Source organism: Camarhynchus parvulus, chromosome 2 (genome assembly GCF_901933205.1).
Source record: "Camarhynchus parvulus chromosome 2, STF_HiC, whole genome shotgun sequence".
Lineage (NCBI taxonomy): Eukaryota > Metazoa > Chordata > Aves > Passeriformes > Thraupidae > Camarhynchus > Camarhynchus parvulus.
In genome coordinates this window covers 21,372,374-21,389,571 of record NC_044572.1, presented here as the reverse complement: position 1 = coordinate 21,389,571, position 17,198 = coordinate 21,372,374, and the positions used below count along the sequence as shown (strand labels likewise).

Below are 17,198 nucleotides of genomic sequence, written 5' to 3'. Positions count from 1 at the left end.
GTAAATAAATCCATGGCGGCTTTCCATATTAGGAGTGAACACCAAACTTTAAGTACAGTTGCACCCATTTTAAGTTTCAGTATATCTGCACACATAATTGTAACAACACATTTACAACAGAAATGTCACACAGACACATCGTATCTCCCACTACATTTTGTTTCTAATGTGAGGAAGCCAGAAATGAGCTGAGGTAGAATGCTGATCAGCTTCCACCTTCCAATTTCCCTTTTCAGCTAAAAAAGCTGTGGAAGACTTTGAGAAGAGCTGAAGAGCTCACAGCTGCTGTTCTCCCATGCCAGAGCCAAGATATCCACAGATACAATCACCCTCTCATCACTCTTTGTATGGAAAGAAGGGAGGTTTTGGTAGCAGCTCTCACTTTGTGATGGCAGTGGGATGGTCTTCAGTGCTCCTGAGTCTTTTATAGATGAACATTGCCATTAAAATCAGAAACCCTTCAATCTAGAGTAAGATTGAAGTTTTGTGAATAACCTTGTGTTCTTTATGGCTAATGAACTTGTCTACCTTTATCTTAAAAATGAAATTATAAATGTATTTGATGAAAGCTGCAGCACTGATAGAAGGCTAAGTTCTTGAAAACATTCAATTTTGTGGGGTTCTTTGACTGCAAAGTAATTTCAGTGTGAATCAGAATTGATGTGGCTTACATTGAGTGAATGACAAACTAAACAGACAAGAAGTGACAAATTTTTACTTGGAAACAGGAGAACATTGGCAATGGAGTCTCATCACTGAGCAGGTGTTTCTAAAGGTATGCAGGCAGTTCTGCTCCCTTATTATCTCCTTTTTTTATCAATAATTTCATAAACCCCACAAACATTCCTGTGATATTGAGATACAATAAATATTGATATAACAATGATAGAAAACTCCCTGTTCACAGGCCAAGTGTAAGAAGATGAAGCAACCGCTGCAATTGACACAAAATTTTGAGAGTGACAATGGCTAAATAATTAGCAAATCAAAATATCTCTCAGATGAATGTAACATAGTGTGTAGTTAATTCCTGCATAAGTGGATGCTCAGGAGAGGCAAATAAGCACTCAAGCATGAAGAATGGCAAAATCCAAGGACAGTATAATCTTTGGGTTCATCATGATGGACTGTCAGCCCAGTGCTTCCATAACTGTCTTGTTGGGACCACTGGATTTGTTTCAAGAGTGAGCAAGGAGATGTCCTCCAAGGAGAGGTCTCTGTCCAAGTTTTTCCAAAGTGTTTTTTACCATTTTCCAACATGACTTTTCCTCCACGTCCATTCTGGTGACACATATAGCTACCAGGAATAGTTGCTGAAGATGGTGCAGGAACAAGTCAAGCACACAGAGGAATGTTTGAAAAGCCTGTTGCTAGATGCACTGCAGATGTTGCTTGTTTGTAACACTGGTGGCTGTTCTCCTCACAATTATTTCAAAAAATACACTAAACACTGATGTGAATAGCATATTTTTTTTAATCAACACTTTCACTTTGCCATAATTTTGTTCTATATTAGACATTTTGGAAAGGAAAGAAAAAGTGACTGCAAAGAGAAGATAGAATATCTAGGAAAAAAAGAGGAAGATCTACAGTGGGGAAGGCTAGATTTGTTTCCCACTGAATGGCATTTTTAAAAACAAGTAGAATTCAGTATTTCTTACAGAACCTTGTCCTTAGTCTGGCATGCTTATGAGAAAAGCAAAACAAGAACAGTATACATGAAATTGTTCACTGCAAATACTCTATGCCTCACAAATGGAAAAAAAATCCTTATCACTGTAGATGTTATTCTCTCATAGTTTATTTTTTTCTCTTCCCTGAATGTCATTATTCCAAAATTAGTTTGTTTATGAACAAACTTATAAAACATGTAGTTTTACAGATAACACATTAATTTAAAATAAATGTGTAAGTTTTGCTTAAATTAATATTAAATGTTTCAAACATTGACCTTTCTTTTCAGAAATGGGGTTGTTTTTAAGCAGTTAAGTTGAATATCTTTTCAAGAATCTGATGCAGATATAACTTGAATTTTAGAATCTGAAATTAAGTTCTTTTTTAAACATTTTAATGACAAACTTTTGCATTTGCTTGAACAGGAAGTGGTTTTGAACTTCATACCCCTCACCTGCATGGGACAAATAAAAGTCAACCTCAGCCTTTGAGAACTGTAGTCTGAGGGAAATTCTAGACATGCAAGAGAAGTTGATTGGATTCTCTGTATGTGTATTTTCCCATCACTAATTTACACCAAAGAAAAGTATTTTCCTTTCCTCTCTCTTCATTCCACAGGCTCCTCAAAACTCACAGTTGAGCCTGAAGGTGGAAGATGTCACCCTCCAACATAATATTGGTCACAGGTGAATGAAGCTGTGAGGCTGTGGTGGACTCGGTGCTGCTGACCTCAGAGTCACCACCTACACAAAGAGTCTTTTCCTCTCCAAACATCCCCAGTGCCAGTGACTTCAGCAGTGGCTACAAGCACTTGGCTTGCTGGAAGTCCATACTAAAAAGTATCAGAATTGGCCAGTTATAAAATTGGTTGCTACTATTATGGCTGTGGCTTTTGTAATTAGCTTCAGAACAGGCAGAATTTCTGATGCTGAGTTGCTCCTGACAGTGTGCATGAGGCTGAGTGGGTAGCACCAATGTAAATCATCAACCCTGCTCTCAGCAGGGATGCTGTTGGTGTTCCTCAGTGGAATGTGCACTGGGGTTCTGCTCTGTGAGCAGCAGCAGCCTGTATCTGTTCTTCTCAAGTAGAGGAAAGAAATGGCTTTGTGGAAGAAACTTCCGCATTACAGACATTCCAGTTGTTCCTTTGAGCCACAGCCATAACTCTCTCCAGATGTAACCCTTCACTTCTCCCTCTTTACAAGTTTATTTTCCTTGTAAGGAAGAAAAACATGGAAAAGATTTTTGGTGGGTGCAAACCAAACTAAGGAGTACTGAATGTAAAGAATGAAGAGGGCTTTATACAACATTTGGCAGCAGCCAGACAGTTGAGCTGAGTCACAGACACAAAGCCATGGAAGGGCTAAACCCCATGAGATGCTTCTGTCTAGGTGAAATTCATCTTCTTGCCTAACATTGCATGGGAGAGGAGTATGTGTGTGCTGGTGCAAACACAGGAAGGGAAATCTTTGCCTAAGTTTATGGCTTGACCAAAGAACTCTGGCCTCTGTAGCTCCTGCTACAAATTTTGGGCCAGACTGAAATCTGGAGGTTCTGTACACATGCTGCCTGGGAGGGTTCAATCATAGCAAACATGTATGTACAAGGCTATGGCAAATCTATAGCTCTTATGCTTCTCTGTAGATGTTCTCTAGAGCAGGAAGGAGGTACACAGTGAAAGCCCTCAATTTTCATGTTTTTCAAGTTTACCAGTTCTCCTGGTAAGGGTATGGTGATAATTCTGGATTTCAGTTTAAGTTTTGGGCATAGGCATGTACCTTTCCAGTTTTTGTATGAAGAATACTTCCCAGTTTTCAAGGCTGGAGGGTTCTTGCAGCTAAACCTATGTCCAGGCATGATAAAAGAGTAAAACATCTTTAGTTCCCCCACCTGGGAACTCTATCTCACACTATGACTTAAGAGCAGGGGTAAAGGGAACACAATCATGTGTGCTGTTTTGACCTTTTGGTGAGTAACAGCATTGTGGTAAAAGCTGAAGTGCTGATTGAGCTGTGCTGCCTTTTACCAGAAATCCCCAAACTCTGCTCTCCTCCCAGAGGAGCTGTGGATGCCCAAGCCTGTTCACAGCTGTGCTGCTCTCCAGAAAACCAGCTGAGCAGAGAGAGGAGTTGCAAGAACAAAGTGTAGACCCCAGGAGAAATTTGGGGTTGTTTTGGATTTCATTCTACTGGATGGAGAAATCATAATAGCAGTCTCAAAATTGTATTGACTCTGCTGCTGTATTGTTGTTCTGTCTGGCCACATTAATGAATGGAAAAATGTGGGTTTATTTTCCCTGAAAAAATATAAAGCACAGCTTGTCAAGGGACCTTGAAGCAGATATTTAGCTTTTCCTGAGGTTGCAGGTAGGATGGTTATATTTGTACCTTTAAAAATAATCCCCATTGACAATTGTAAATTTAAAAACAGATCAAGTAATTTCTGATGCCAGCAACCCTGGGCATCTCCTAGATATTGCCAAATGTGGTCTCATACCATTCACTTTTTCTTCCCCCAGAAGCCCTCCTGAGGCTGTCAGTTTGCAGAGTGGGCCTGATGCCCAGAGCTGCGGCCTTAGGGCAGAGGTCAGCTATGACAATAGCATAAGAGCAGAAGACACAAACCCCTTTACTCATCAGTGACACGAAAATTCATTTTTGAGAAGGCCCAGGAAGTTACCAGGGAGCAAATGAAGACCTTCTGCTGAGGCGTGGTGGGCACCTGAATGCCACCTCAAAACATCTCAGTGTGGAGCCTGCTGCCTTGGTATGTGTGAGAGACAGTAGCTCTCTTCCAAGGACAGGCTGAACTACTGATTCAATAATTCACATTTGAAAAACTCTGCACACACAGATGCAGTAGGCCAGGATTATTCCATATTTTATGTCAACACATAGATACGCTATAGAGCCTTGTTTTTCTTTCCTTCCCCCCACTTCTATATTTTTGGTCTGGTTTATGTTTAGATTCTTATTGAAAACATGTGAGAGTATCACAAACATTAATGTGGCTGCCAAGACTTAGGTCCCTAAAGCCATATGTAGGTATCTAGGGTGGCTGATTTTCAGAGATCAGAGTTCAAAGCATGGCATAGCAAAGCATTGATTTAGATGCCTACATAAAAATGCAGTTGCTTGTTTTGAATGGTCAAGTTAGAAAAATTTTTCCCAGGATATTCAGGACATTGAACATGAAAATGGTGAACCTTTGAGCATTTGGCAAGTTAAATGTTTAAATGATCAGCAGAACATGGCAAGGCTGTAAACTTTCCAAGACATTCATCTGGGATCTCAAACAACATAGCTGGAATTCCAGGCTTCTTCAAGTTAATTTATTGGCAAGGGATTACATTTGGACTGATTGTTAGGAAACCTAGGGCTGATTTAAGTGAAATTTAGGAGCCTTAGTTCAACAGAGTAATTTGGACCACATACTATTTGGGGCAGCCAGCTCACAGAGGTATCCAGCCTTAACACTGCTGCTTCTACTGCTGCTGGCTGTGGATGCTCACGGGCTATTGCACAACCTCAGAAGTGTATCAGCAGGAGCACTTCATTGCCTGAGTTTTTGCAACTGGTGCAGAGTAACTCAAAGTCTGTGGGAGGCACAAGCCATTGAGCCTGTTTAGATGGTGCCACACACTGACAGGCTCAAGAAAGGATCAGAGGAGAAAGGGACACTGCATGTATAACAGCTTCTTGGCCACTGTACTCAGCCAAAAAAAGCACAGCAAGTGAATGCTGGAATTAATTCAACCTGTCAGAATGTGAACAACAATTTACTTCTCAGGAGAGGACTATAACTAGGCGATGGACATGTCTGGGGAGAGACACATATGCATCATCTTTCCCACAGCACTAGTGCCACAGGTGTAGAAAAGGACATTGGACACCTGGGAACCACAGGACAGCAAGCACTGGCACTCAGAGAGAAGATATCTTCTTGGGGTTCTAAATACCCTCGCTCTGAGCATTTTGTAATAGAGAAGATGCAACCCACTCACTCCTATGAACACAGACCACAACTTTCCAGTCCCAGTAGATTGTTTTACTCAATTAACTGCAGCCAGACCCTTTTATTCTCTCTGTAGTCCCTCTGCATCGTGGCCTGCTGTGAACCACAGCACAGCCAGAGCAGAGTATGTAACAGGGCTGAGATGAGCTCCTGGACACAACTTCTGCCTGCTTGTCTCCCCTCCCTTGCACACCAGTGCTCTTCTGAAAAGTGGCCTTGGGGCAGTCCATCCCAGTGGCACACAGTTCCTCAGCCCCCAGAAAGGCAGGGAAAATAGCCCAGGTTGATGCCTGCAGTTTCCGCCTTGGCACTAGGCTTGATTGTTACCAGGTGGGCTCAAGGGAGTTGCTGGAGAGTAAACCCACAGCTGTCATTTCCACTGGCTGTATAAGGCACTGGAGTAACTAGGAGAGATGCCCTGGGTTGCCTTGATGGGCCAGATGACTTCTATTTAGGTATTACAATGCCCAATTTAGGAATCCAGAATAGGAAGTCTGCTTATGGCACTGGCATGCTATGACCATTGCTTATTATGCTGTTCATAATCGTGTCATTGTTTCTGTATGGTTCTCTTTTATTACATCCATCTGCTGCTCCATATTTTATATCTGAAGTGCAAGCCTTCTGTGCCACAAATTAGCTCTGTGCCTAGCACATAGTAAAGGCATGCCAACAGCCAAATCCTGCACTTCCCCCACAGGTCATGGTAGAAGCACTGAACAGTTGAACAAAATAGTTAAGACAGTAGATCATGTGGAAAAATGCTTCATTCCTCCTTAGAGCACCAGCATTTGAGGGGTTTGTCAGCTGGTGCCTGCTATGTAGAGTGGCATAAAATACAGGACTTGGAGGGCACAGTAAGAGAGTGACTCTATTCAGCTTTTAAGCTGTAGACATCATTGGAGTACATGGAGAAGAAGAGACAGTTTTCACAAAAGCTTTACATGCCATCTTTACATCTGTGACACAAGCTGGCCAAAACAAGAATTGCATTGTTAACACAGAGGCTCCTCTGCCAGCCTCTTCCACTCATGGTGGTTTTATGGCAGCTTTGGATGCTGATATGAAGTGATCCTGTTCTGTTTGACAAAATGCCATGCCTAGGCCAAGACTGTCAAGTGTTCTAATGTTTCTGACTGCTTAGCTTCAGGCAGCTCCTGATCTTTTAGAGGGCACTCAGGGATTCAATGTCCCAGTCACTTCATCTGTAGCCACTCCTTATTTGAGTGGCTTGGCTGCTGCTCAGAGACACACATTTTCAACTCCTTTAAATCCTCTTCAGAGATCTGATTCATGGTACTCCCATTCAGGGCTCTGTATCTCTTCTGTTACAGAAACAATAAATAACCTGGTGTGCAGTAGAGCGAAGACAAGACACTACATTTCTATCTCATTGCTGAACATCTCCAGAGTAATTATAGAGAAGCTCTAGGTGTGACATATATGTCATTCCTATATAATTCTGTGTTCAAAAGAAATACAAGCTTGATCCTTTTAGTGTTCATGGATCCAAAATTGAAAAGATAAGTACTTCATATAACTAGTTATTCCCACCTAAATGGTTCTACACAGCAGCTTGGAAAACTATTATTTGTATGACAGTTCAATAGCTTCATATATATTGGATTGATGAGAATGGAGTAAGCAGATTTTTTTTTCTGCAAGCCTGAGGTGGATAAATAGCTCAAATCACAGTATCCATTACTACTTTTTCATCAGCTTGGTTTTACTTTATTTTATCACTTATAAATGATGGGCCAAATAATGCAAGCATAAGCAGCTAAAAAATAATCCTATATGGTTTTATGGGTCTGTGGGGAAAGAAAGGGAGCAGTCACATTCTTCTCCAATACAGGCACTTGAACTTGCAGCAGCTGGTCCATGGAGGCTGATGTTACTCAGCACTGATATGGCTTTTTAAGCTTGCTTTGGCCCTAGAGAAATAGGAGAGTCCTGATTCCCACCTGAGGAGTTTATTATTTTCAACACACATCCAGCACTGTTATTTGGTGGCCCTGCTGCAGATGAGGAAGCAAGGGATGAAGAGCTTTTTCAAAATTACATGAAGTTTGTGCCCAAACTCAGCCCAGCAGCCAAGCACAAGGCCATCCCTTCCCTCCCATGTTCCCAGTGCATACTGGGAACAAAAAGAAGGGCCTGGGGTAGCGGTGAGGGAGATATTATAAAGATCCAGGTACATATTACACGGGCAGCTCTGGGGATTGGGCCTGCCTTAGCAGCCAGGGGGAGCAGGCAGAGCTCAACTAGTAAAAGGTTGTTTTGAGAGGTGGTCTGCAAGGAATGGGCAAGGACATTGTTCTGGGACATGGTGGATCCAGAAACAAAACTGGGGAAGAGATGGAGCAATATGAGCAGACCAGAGAGATGCTTTATCTTTGGGGAGGCATATGTGCCTCCTTTTGTGTGAAACAGCAGGGTATGAATGATTTGGGGGTGCCATCCCATTCAGCAGCCATGTGAGAAGTACATGGTTGCTGTATCCACTCTGGCTGCACTGAGCTCTGCCCAAGCCTCCCTCAGAAGGAGGTAGGGGGTAGCCATGGACCTGCCTTCAGCCTCAGGGCCCCATCACATTCATCACAGGGCTGGGAAGCAGCTGGTGAAGTCCCAAGTGAGGAGATAGAGCTGGGGAGCTGCTGCCACCGTGCAGTGGGGAGGCTGAGGGGAATTAAGGCTGGAAGCACAAGGAGGAGCTGGGAGGGGGCTGGGGGTAGGCAAGGCACCAACTGCAGGAAGGAGCAAAGGGGCACAGACTAAGGAAGAGAGTGCTTCAGGAAAAAGGGACACCAAGCACAGAGCCTCTCAGTGCTATGGCAGCTGCAGAAGCACCTCTCCATGCTCGGTCTGGACAATGCTGTATGCTGGCGACAGTCCACATCTTTCCAGGCACTGCCCCTCCTTGGTGGTGCTCACACCCCATGCTGCCACTTCCCCTTCTCCTGCAGACCTGCTCAGGAGGTCCCACTGAAGGGCTGGTAGTTAAAAGTTCACCAGCTCTGAGTGTACTTGCAAAATACAATCCACATTTTTTCTTGCACTTCATTTCCACTCTCCAGAGAAAGCATTTTTGAGATAATAAAATCCCCTAACCATGATCTACATAAGATCAGTATACACTTGACACAACATAACAACTGTAGTGATGACAGTGAGGAGTCCACAATATGCTTTACGAGATTTCCTCTTAAAGACATTGCAGTGAGTCAATGCTTTCACACAGATGTTTGCTTAAAATGGCTGGGAGGGCAAGTTCAGGGTTTCTTTGTTCTGCTAAATTACAGAACAAAGACTTGGCTGGTTGCTTAGTGAAATAATCTGTAATAGATACTGCAGGACTGACTTTTTGTGTATATATGGGCATTAGAAAAGTGGGGTGAAGACTGAACACCCCTTTCCCCCCAAATCAAGTAGAATATATTCTCATCAATCACATGGGAATTACTGAAAAGCTGCAGACATGTTAATGAGACAGGAGATATCCTCAGCATTTTAAACAAGAAGCAGATGCAGAGGAGATGGCATTGATTCTCTACCATCCAAACCTGTTGATGGAGGGGCCAATGAAGCAAATAATATTAATGAAGCAGCACTCAACAGAGCAGAGCAACATGCTTCAGAAATCTTTGAGGCAAAGCAAATATGTCAAAAGGACTGAAAATTGTTATGGTATTAGCATTTTCTCATCTTGGGAGAGTAACCGCTTTGTTTGTCCCATCTGTTAGTGAGTATCTTACACTAAACACAAATATCACTCTTAATAATGTCTAAGTGCTTCATTAGAACAATAATATATTAAATGTAGACTTAAAGAACTGGTAAACCTTGAAAATATCAAGCATTCATTACAGCCAAAATTAAACAGGTGTCATCTTCACTACATTAATTAATTTTTCAATTCTATTGCTGACTTAGTTGTGCCTCCTTCATCTGTTTGCAAAGAATTGCTTCAGTTTAACTACTTGAAATTGGATTTAAAGACCAAAGCTTTTTACATGTATAGAGAAGCTTCACACTTGATCAATAAAACCATCCCACTTAAACACCACTTTACTCCTTAGGTTTCCTGGGTAAGCCAGGCACAGACAGAAAATTTCCACAAAAGATTTAGTTTTTGCTGGTTTGAAAGAAAAGCCTTTCTATTACCTTTGGATAGCACAGTCTGTACCACTACAGTGAAATGTGTCACAGTGCCTCAGCAAATATTGAAGTCACTCTGAAACAGAAGTGAAGCCAAAAGCTGGAAAAACTTCAAGTGTCATGTCTTTATCACCTCCTTCCTTCTCTCAAAGTCAATGAATACAGACCTTCATTCAGGAATGGGAGAGATTCACAGTTACTGCAAGAAGCTTTTCACAGCTGCAGATATTTTTCGTTTCCTTATCTAATTACAAGGGAAATAGTCTTCCTCAAACTTTGCATGAGCAATGAATCAGTTGGCCATTGTGGAAAAAAAATCACATCACAGTAGTAGATTATTATTCTCATTATATTCTGGGGTTACAACTTCTCATCTCCTGTAGCTGAACCTTACTTTCAATCCATCAATTTAACTAATTATCCTTTTTGTTGCTTCTGATCTGTGATAACATCTATGTGTTTAAAGGTTTGGTTTCTCCTCTAGAGCTTCCTCCTTCTCTCTAAGTTGTTTAATGTAGTATCCTGCAGCCTCCCTAACTGCTTGATAGAAAGTCCCTTGTATGCAGCTACCTTGTGATTATTCTTGTACCTATGGTGCTTGGAGGGCAGGGCTTCCATGGGGTCCTGTTCTCCTCAGTAAAAACAAATCTTTCCTAATTTTAGACAGTGAGAAAATTTAGTCTTTGTCTTCTCCACAAGAAAGTTTCTTCTTGGTGTACTAAGTCAAATTGTGAATGTCTCCTACCCCTAATTTAACAGTGTCAGTTACCCATGGTGTGCCTGTTCTCATATACAGGGCACAGAGGAGAACATGACAGACCTGGCTCTTTAAAACAAAATGTTTTGGTTTTCACATCAGTTGGCATGGGAGTATTTGTTACAACAAAGCCAGAACGCTCTCTACCTGAACTATCTCCTGATGCCTCTTCCAAGCCTAAAAAGGAAAAAAATTAACCCAGATATAAGCCTGGGTCTCCTGTGAGACTCCACTGTTAGTTTAAATCTATTTTCTTTATCAGGTCTTACTACAGTGACCTATCTTTTCTCAAATGCTATTAAAATATTAAAGACCAAGAAAAAAAATATCGGTAAGGCTATCTGAAGAGCCACAAACTATAATATAAATTCATAATGTAAAATTTCTACAAAGAATATGAAATCTATGGAAACTTTTTTGAAACTCTTTGCAGCTTCAGAGATTATTTTCTGGTGCTGCAGGTCTGTGATAAATGGGCAGAGTGCTTTAGCAGGCAAAATGTTAACCTTCATGACCAGGAGAACATCACAAGAGAGATGGTGTTTGTGCTCCTGCCATACACTTGGTTTGGTTTTATACATTTGTCTTGTGCAAGTTTTAAACATGCCCTTCTCTCCTAAACTTTGCTGTGAGAATTGCTTGGTGTTTGGCTTTTACAGCAATGACAAACAGGGCACACCCTGGCCCTCCTTGACAGGAGAAATGGAGAATCTAAGGTTGATGTTTTGTTAATACAGTTCTAAATATTAACTTGGGTAAACTCCTGAAAAGCAAGCCAGTCCCTGTAATGCACTGACCATTTCACACAGCATCCTGAATTCTGCTCTGCTGCTGTAATCCTGAGTGGCTTCTGGAAAAGTAATACTGTCTGGTACAGTCCAGTTTTTGGAAAGAGTTCCTGAAGTCTGCTTTACAAACCCTTGCTGAAACAAAGAACAATATACAACCAAATTAAATGTAGTGCATTGGTGAAGTAGAATAACATGCTGAAAACAAACGAAATCATGTGAAAAGCAATTTGAACAATTACTTCCATTCTTTTCTAAAAGTCACTGTGTACAGTAGGGTAGCATCTTGAATGGCTAAGTGCCTCTCCAATACAACACACAGGCAAAACAAGAACAGTCCTTCAATATTAAAAGCATTCCTGCTGTGTCACATCATGGTGCCTGCACGAGTTGAATTCAAGACTTTTTATTGTTAAGAGGCACTGCCATTACACTACATTTTAATATGGATCTTTGCCAACAATAATAAATAAAACACTCACTCATAAACAATTCCTAAAGGCCGCGTGTCAGAGGGTACTTCATTAAAAAAAGGCTTGCTGCAGTGGAGTACCATAGGCCATGGCTGGCTGGGGCTTTCTTTCCCCTGCGCATTTCTAGGTGTTTTGTTGGTTCCCAAAAGGCTTTTTAGTTAATGAAAACTATGCCTACCAGAAGATCCTTCATGCTAATGGAGGGAAAGTTCACAGCTAAAACAGAGAAAAATCAGTGTTGATTTCAAGAGCTGTCTAATGTGGAAAACCTGTAAAAGCTGTGAGAAACAGGAAAACCTCAAAATGAGTTACAGAATGGTGGCAAGAAAAAAATTAACCTGTGGTAAAATTAAAATTGCATTTGCTAAATATCTTTAAAGATTAAATCTGTAACAGAAAATATATTCAAATATACTGATCCCTGGTATGCAAATTCTGAAATTTTCATGAAACAGAAAATATGACACAGTCTGCTGTATGGATAAAATAACTGGACAGCCTTTCTCAAATTCAGCAAGAAGCATGTGAAATAAAAGATGAATGTGTCTCTGTTTACGAGACTGCTGTGGTAGTCATAGCAATAAAGAGTTTTGATAGACTAATTTTTTAAGTACTCTTCTGTTTTTCCTGCTCTCTGGACTCCTCCCATGTTCTCTGCAATTAGCAGCTCACCACAAACATTGGGAAGAATAAGGCTGAATTACTTTTACAGAAAGCTGGATTTAGTAACTCATTACAAAGCTGACATCACTGCAACAAAAGGTCAGTCATGTAGGGATGTGGCAGAGGTTATCATGTAGCACAGTACTAATATACTGGGGGGAAAGATTATGTCAACTGCCTGCTAAGTGTCCACATCCAGGATGCAATCTCCCCAGGGAATAAACACTCTTGGCAAGCACTGAAACCCAGAAATCTTCACAAAGCTGTTTGCAATTTGCAGCCAAAACTATCCACAAATGCTGGGAATAGACTACGGTCCTTGACAACACACAACTCCAGACATTTCCAGGGGGGAAGTTTAATCTACAAGGATGTAGAAATATAAAACAAAGTATTGCTCAAAGTAACTGTTTGTCAGATCATGTGCCTCTAATTTGGTTTCCAGTGACATTACACAGCTGCAGCCAATGGATTCCAGCCAGGACCAACAGTCACTGAAGTTCTTTTTTTGTTTAAATTTAGTATCTGAACATGTTTTGCCCATCATTAAAATGGAGAGTAATTTCTCAAAAGTGAACTGTAGAAATTACAACTGCAAAGAACTTATTAGGTCACCTAGCCCCATCCTCAGAGCAATGCAGGATTGAAAACACATTGCAAGAAATACTGAACAGCACAGTGTTTGTTTTCCCTTTTTTTCCCCATTCCTTTTTCCTTTATTGTAATCATTATCAGTATATTCAAAAGTTAAAAAAACAACCACAAATGCCAGTGTAAACATGCTTCAGGTATATAAGTAATATAAAGTATTGCACATACAGAAGTCCTATGTTCAGTATCTCCTTATGGTGCTATTTCATCAGAGTTGTGCAGATGACGTGATTACAATGAGCTGCTGATATTATTTCTGAAGCTGCTACACACAACAATTAAATATTTACAAAAGCTGGTAGCTCACTCTTTTTTCTTCATGGAAGGATGATTTTGCCTGGAATGTGTGGGATACAGAGGTGTGCAAATACAGGACAGGCTTGCTTAGTCATGGAATTTATCAGCTGATGTCTCTAATCTACAAGGGATCAGCTCAAAACCATCTGGGGGAAGGAGTCTGTTAATGGTTTTCTGGAGGATTGGGAAGTTGTCAGACCTCCCCATCCCTAGGAAACAGAGGTGCTTGCTTGTGTGAAGCACACAGGTGCTTCACCTCCATGTTCAGAGCATATGTGTCCTTTTCCCTGTAAGTCTTGTGGGCACACTGCATCTGATAAGCTAAAGACTCCATAAAGGTCTTCTTGCAAATTTGCCTTTGATATGAAGATGTAACACAGCTCCTGCTTGGATTTCCCAGGTTAGTCTGCATACAAGAAATGATAAAACTGTAAAGTCTTGTGTCAGACTGGCAGAAGTGACAATGTCTCATAACTACTCCTATCTTGAAGTATTAGGAAGCAGAAGGCCAGTTGTTTAAAAGGAGCCAAAAAGTGGCAGAATGCATGAAGCCATTTACCAGTTGAGAAGCTGAGATGGATTGGAAAGAAAAGGAGAAGGCAAGTGGTGTGCATGTTTCATAAAATGAACAATCCCTTGTGAAGTTCACACAATATTGCTAATTTCGCACTCACAAGCAGCACTGAAAGACTCAGGCTTTCACATAAAAATTTGCACGGATTGGGGCTTAGAGCCCCTGCTGAGATAAAGACCATTTGCTGATAGAAGGGAAAGGATAGAAACATCCCTTCTTTGGAATCCAAACCCAGAAAAAAACCTCAAACTAAGTGTGTATTTTTACTCTTTACCTCAAAATCTCCTTTCTTTTTGTTCATGCTTGGCTGGCTGGCATCCTATTTTTTTGCATAAATACAAATCCTGTCACCCTTTCCTGTGAGACTTTAAAAATAATTTTATCAAGCCCTCAACTTTGCCAAAAGCATTACTTTTAAGATGCTGCCAGCTTGTAGATTGAAAAATGAAAAAGGCAAAGATTTCTTTAGGTGAAAAATTATGTCAGTAGCTGTTCTATTTTAAGAGGGGATTTCAACAAAGTAACAGGGCAAAGGCCAAGAAATTTTGCCCCAGCCCCAAAGCCCCCCAAGCCTTTTCAATATCACCAGTGTGGCTGTGATAATTTAAAGCAGTGTTTCAGAAATGTCTGTATCCTGTGTCAGTGTACAGCTGCCAGCCATCAGCAAAGCAAGGACAGGGTAACTCATCCCTGCTCTATACTGTGCATGGATTTAGTTATCTGGGTGTGATACTGCCAGCTCTGGGCTGAAAGAGATACAACATGTACTTGCTTATCTTGTAAAGTGTTCCATAAATCTTCTGCTCTGCAAAACACCTCGTAGCCAAGGAGGTTGTGTTCTGGGTGTACAATGCATTTACTCTTCTATTTACATGCAAAGTAAGTACATGATTTCTATTATTTTTCCTTCTCTCAAAATCTATGTTGATGATTATATCAGATACTTATTACAGAAAGGTGGAAAAATAAATAATTGTGCCCCATTTATAAAGGTATTTATAGATTACCTTTGTGTTTCAGAAGTACTTTCACAGTACTGATATATTGCCTGTCTCCCTGAGCCATAATTTCATAGAAGTTCTTAGGGAGGTTTCAAAGATACTCTGCATGATACAGTAGCATTCAGAAGGTTTGTCCTGCTTCATCTTCTAGCCAATCCAGCAATGAAGGCATTCTCTCCTTGAGAGATCTGGGCTTGTTCTGGAAGCATCTCAGTATACCACACGTGCTCAGAAGCATCTGCTGAAACATGGACTTACTGGAATATGGGATAAACATTCTGTTCAGTGGAAAATATGTTTATAAGGCAATGATAAGTTACTTTCTTTGGCAAGGATGGCCATCATGTGGCAGGTTCTCAGAACATTGCATAGATCAGATTGACACCGTGTCACTTGCAGGTACGAAGGAAGACTGGTTGAAAGGAATCTTTCATTTAATCCTCGTTGTGTTTCTAGTCTCTCAGGCAGGATTCTGACTTGAACTGTCACTCTCTTCCTTTATGCATCAGTAGTCTTGCTATTTGTCAGCTGTTGCCTGTCAGCCATGTCATCTTGAGGAGGTCTAGCTCTGTCAAAGAAGCCACACTGCAGAATAAATCAACAGAAACAAAGATGTCATGGTAAGACAACCACAGGAAGACTCAGCTGCAGTTTGATTGTTCAACCTGAAATGCTGGGCACAATGTATGGCAGGCTGAGAGACTGTGAAGACATTTTATTTCTATCCAAATAATTTCCTATGAAAGTTTTAGATGCAAGGCATTGAGATCCAAAGCACAGCTTTAAAAATCCAAGTTATATGAAAGATGTCTTTGCAGGAGATATAAAGTTGGCCTGAAGCCTGGTATGGACTGATGCTAATGAGAAATCTGCTCCTCTCAGTTCAGCAATGCACTCATTCAGAAAAGAGGTTTAGACTGACAAGCAGTAATCAAAAGAGATGTGTAATATGTGTTGGGAAATGTCCACAGGACAGTGTTGTGACCTAGTCTAAAAATCACTAAAGATGAGATTCTTCCCACCTTACTTAAACTGTCTAACATTCATTCTTTTAATTGAAAGGTTGAAAGTTCAAAAGTGGTTAAAGGAAAGTACTACCAAAAGGTAATTTCGCTCCTCCTTGCATGTTCAGACATAACTTTTTGCTGCTGCTACCTGACCAGGTGGAGTTGGGAAGTTAGCACAGGCTGTACATCTAACCATAACCTTTAGGCAGCTGAAGACAGATGAACCATACCCTAATGTAAGGAATTATTTCAATCTCATTTTTAATGTAAACTGAGAGGATGGACAAAAGCTACACTGGCTTCTTGTAATATAGAAGTTTCCAGTAATTTGTCTTAAAACTTGTGAAGGAAGTGTAACAACCAATACAAAAATAGAAAACTTTAAAAAACAAAATATATTATATATTAATATAAAAGGAAATCTTCTAAAAATTAATTGTCAGAAGTGGGAGTGTTGTTCCATGCTGACAAAAACTGGAAATTCCTGAATTATTCAGAGAAAACAAAGTTAGAGTAACTTCTTTTTGAACCTAAACATCCTGAAATAGAGGATCAGAGGTCTTGGGAAATGGCCAAACTCTGTATGCCCATTTGTAACCAGGTTTCAATAATAAAGGAGGACTTTGAAAACAAGTTCCTTGTTTTCTTCCATACAGGTCAATGACACTAGCATGTCAGAAATGCCAAAACAAAAAAGACACGTGTACTGTTGCTTTTGCTCCAAACTGTTAAAGATCACAAAATTCTAACCTCTCTTTTTATCTGTTAGAATCTTTCAGTATTTTTGGTGGTTTTTTTTTAGGGCAACAACAGGAATAATGGAACATACCTTCCATAAAGCTAGGGTCAGCAGAGCTAGTACTAGTAGTCCAAGAAGTATGGCTAGTATTATAACCCATAAAGGAATCTCAAAGGACACATTTGGGGTGGACCAAATGACAGATGTTCTGATCTGCAATGAAAGGAATACATTTAATGAACAAAAATGAAACAAGGAAAGCAAGTACAACAGTAGAATACAGAGTTTAGAAGCATTGATTTCAACAGCATTTTGCAGATTAGAAAGAAATACACATTGACTGAAATCTTCCCATGTTGACTTGCTTTATTATAATTTCCTTGCCACTTGCTCATGGTAATT

The 17,198-nt window shown here is 40.5% G+C and overlaps 1 protein-coding gene across 1 annotated transcript in view; it reads right to left on the bottom strand.

The window, feature by feature from the left end:
- Positions 1 to 11,070: 11,070 nt before the first annotated feature.
- The window catches only part of ITGA8 (integrin subunit alpha 8), a 113,644-nt gene continuing 107,516 nt past the window's right edge, over positions 11,071 to 17,198 (bottom strand). Inside the window, exons 29-30 of the mRNA XM_030944060.1 lie at positions 16,887 to 17,009; positions 11,071 to 15,635 (exon numbers count right to left, since the gene is read on the bottom strand). Of these exons, the coding sequence (XP_030799920.1) occupies positions 15,549 to 15,635; positions 16,887 to 17,009 (210 nt within the window). The 3' untranslated portion in view covers positions 11,071 to 15,548. The remainder of the gene's footprint in view (positions 15,636 to 16,886; positions 17,010 to 17,198) is intronic.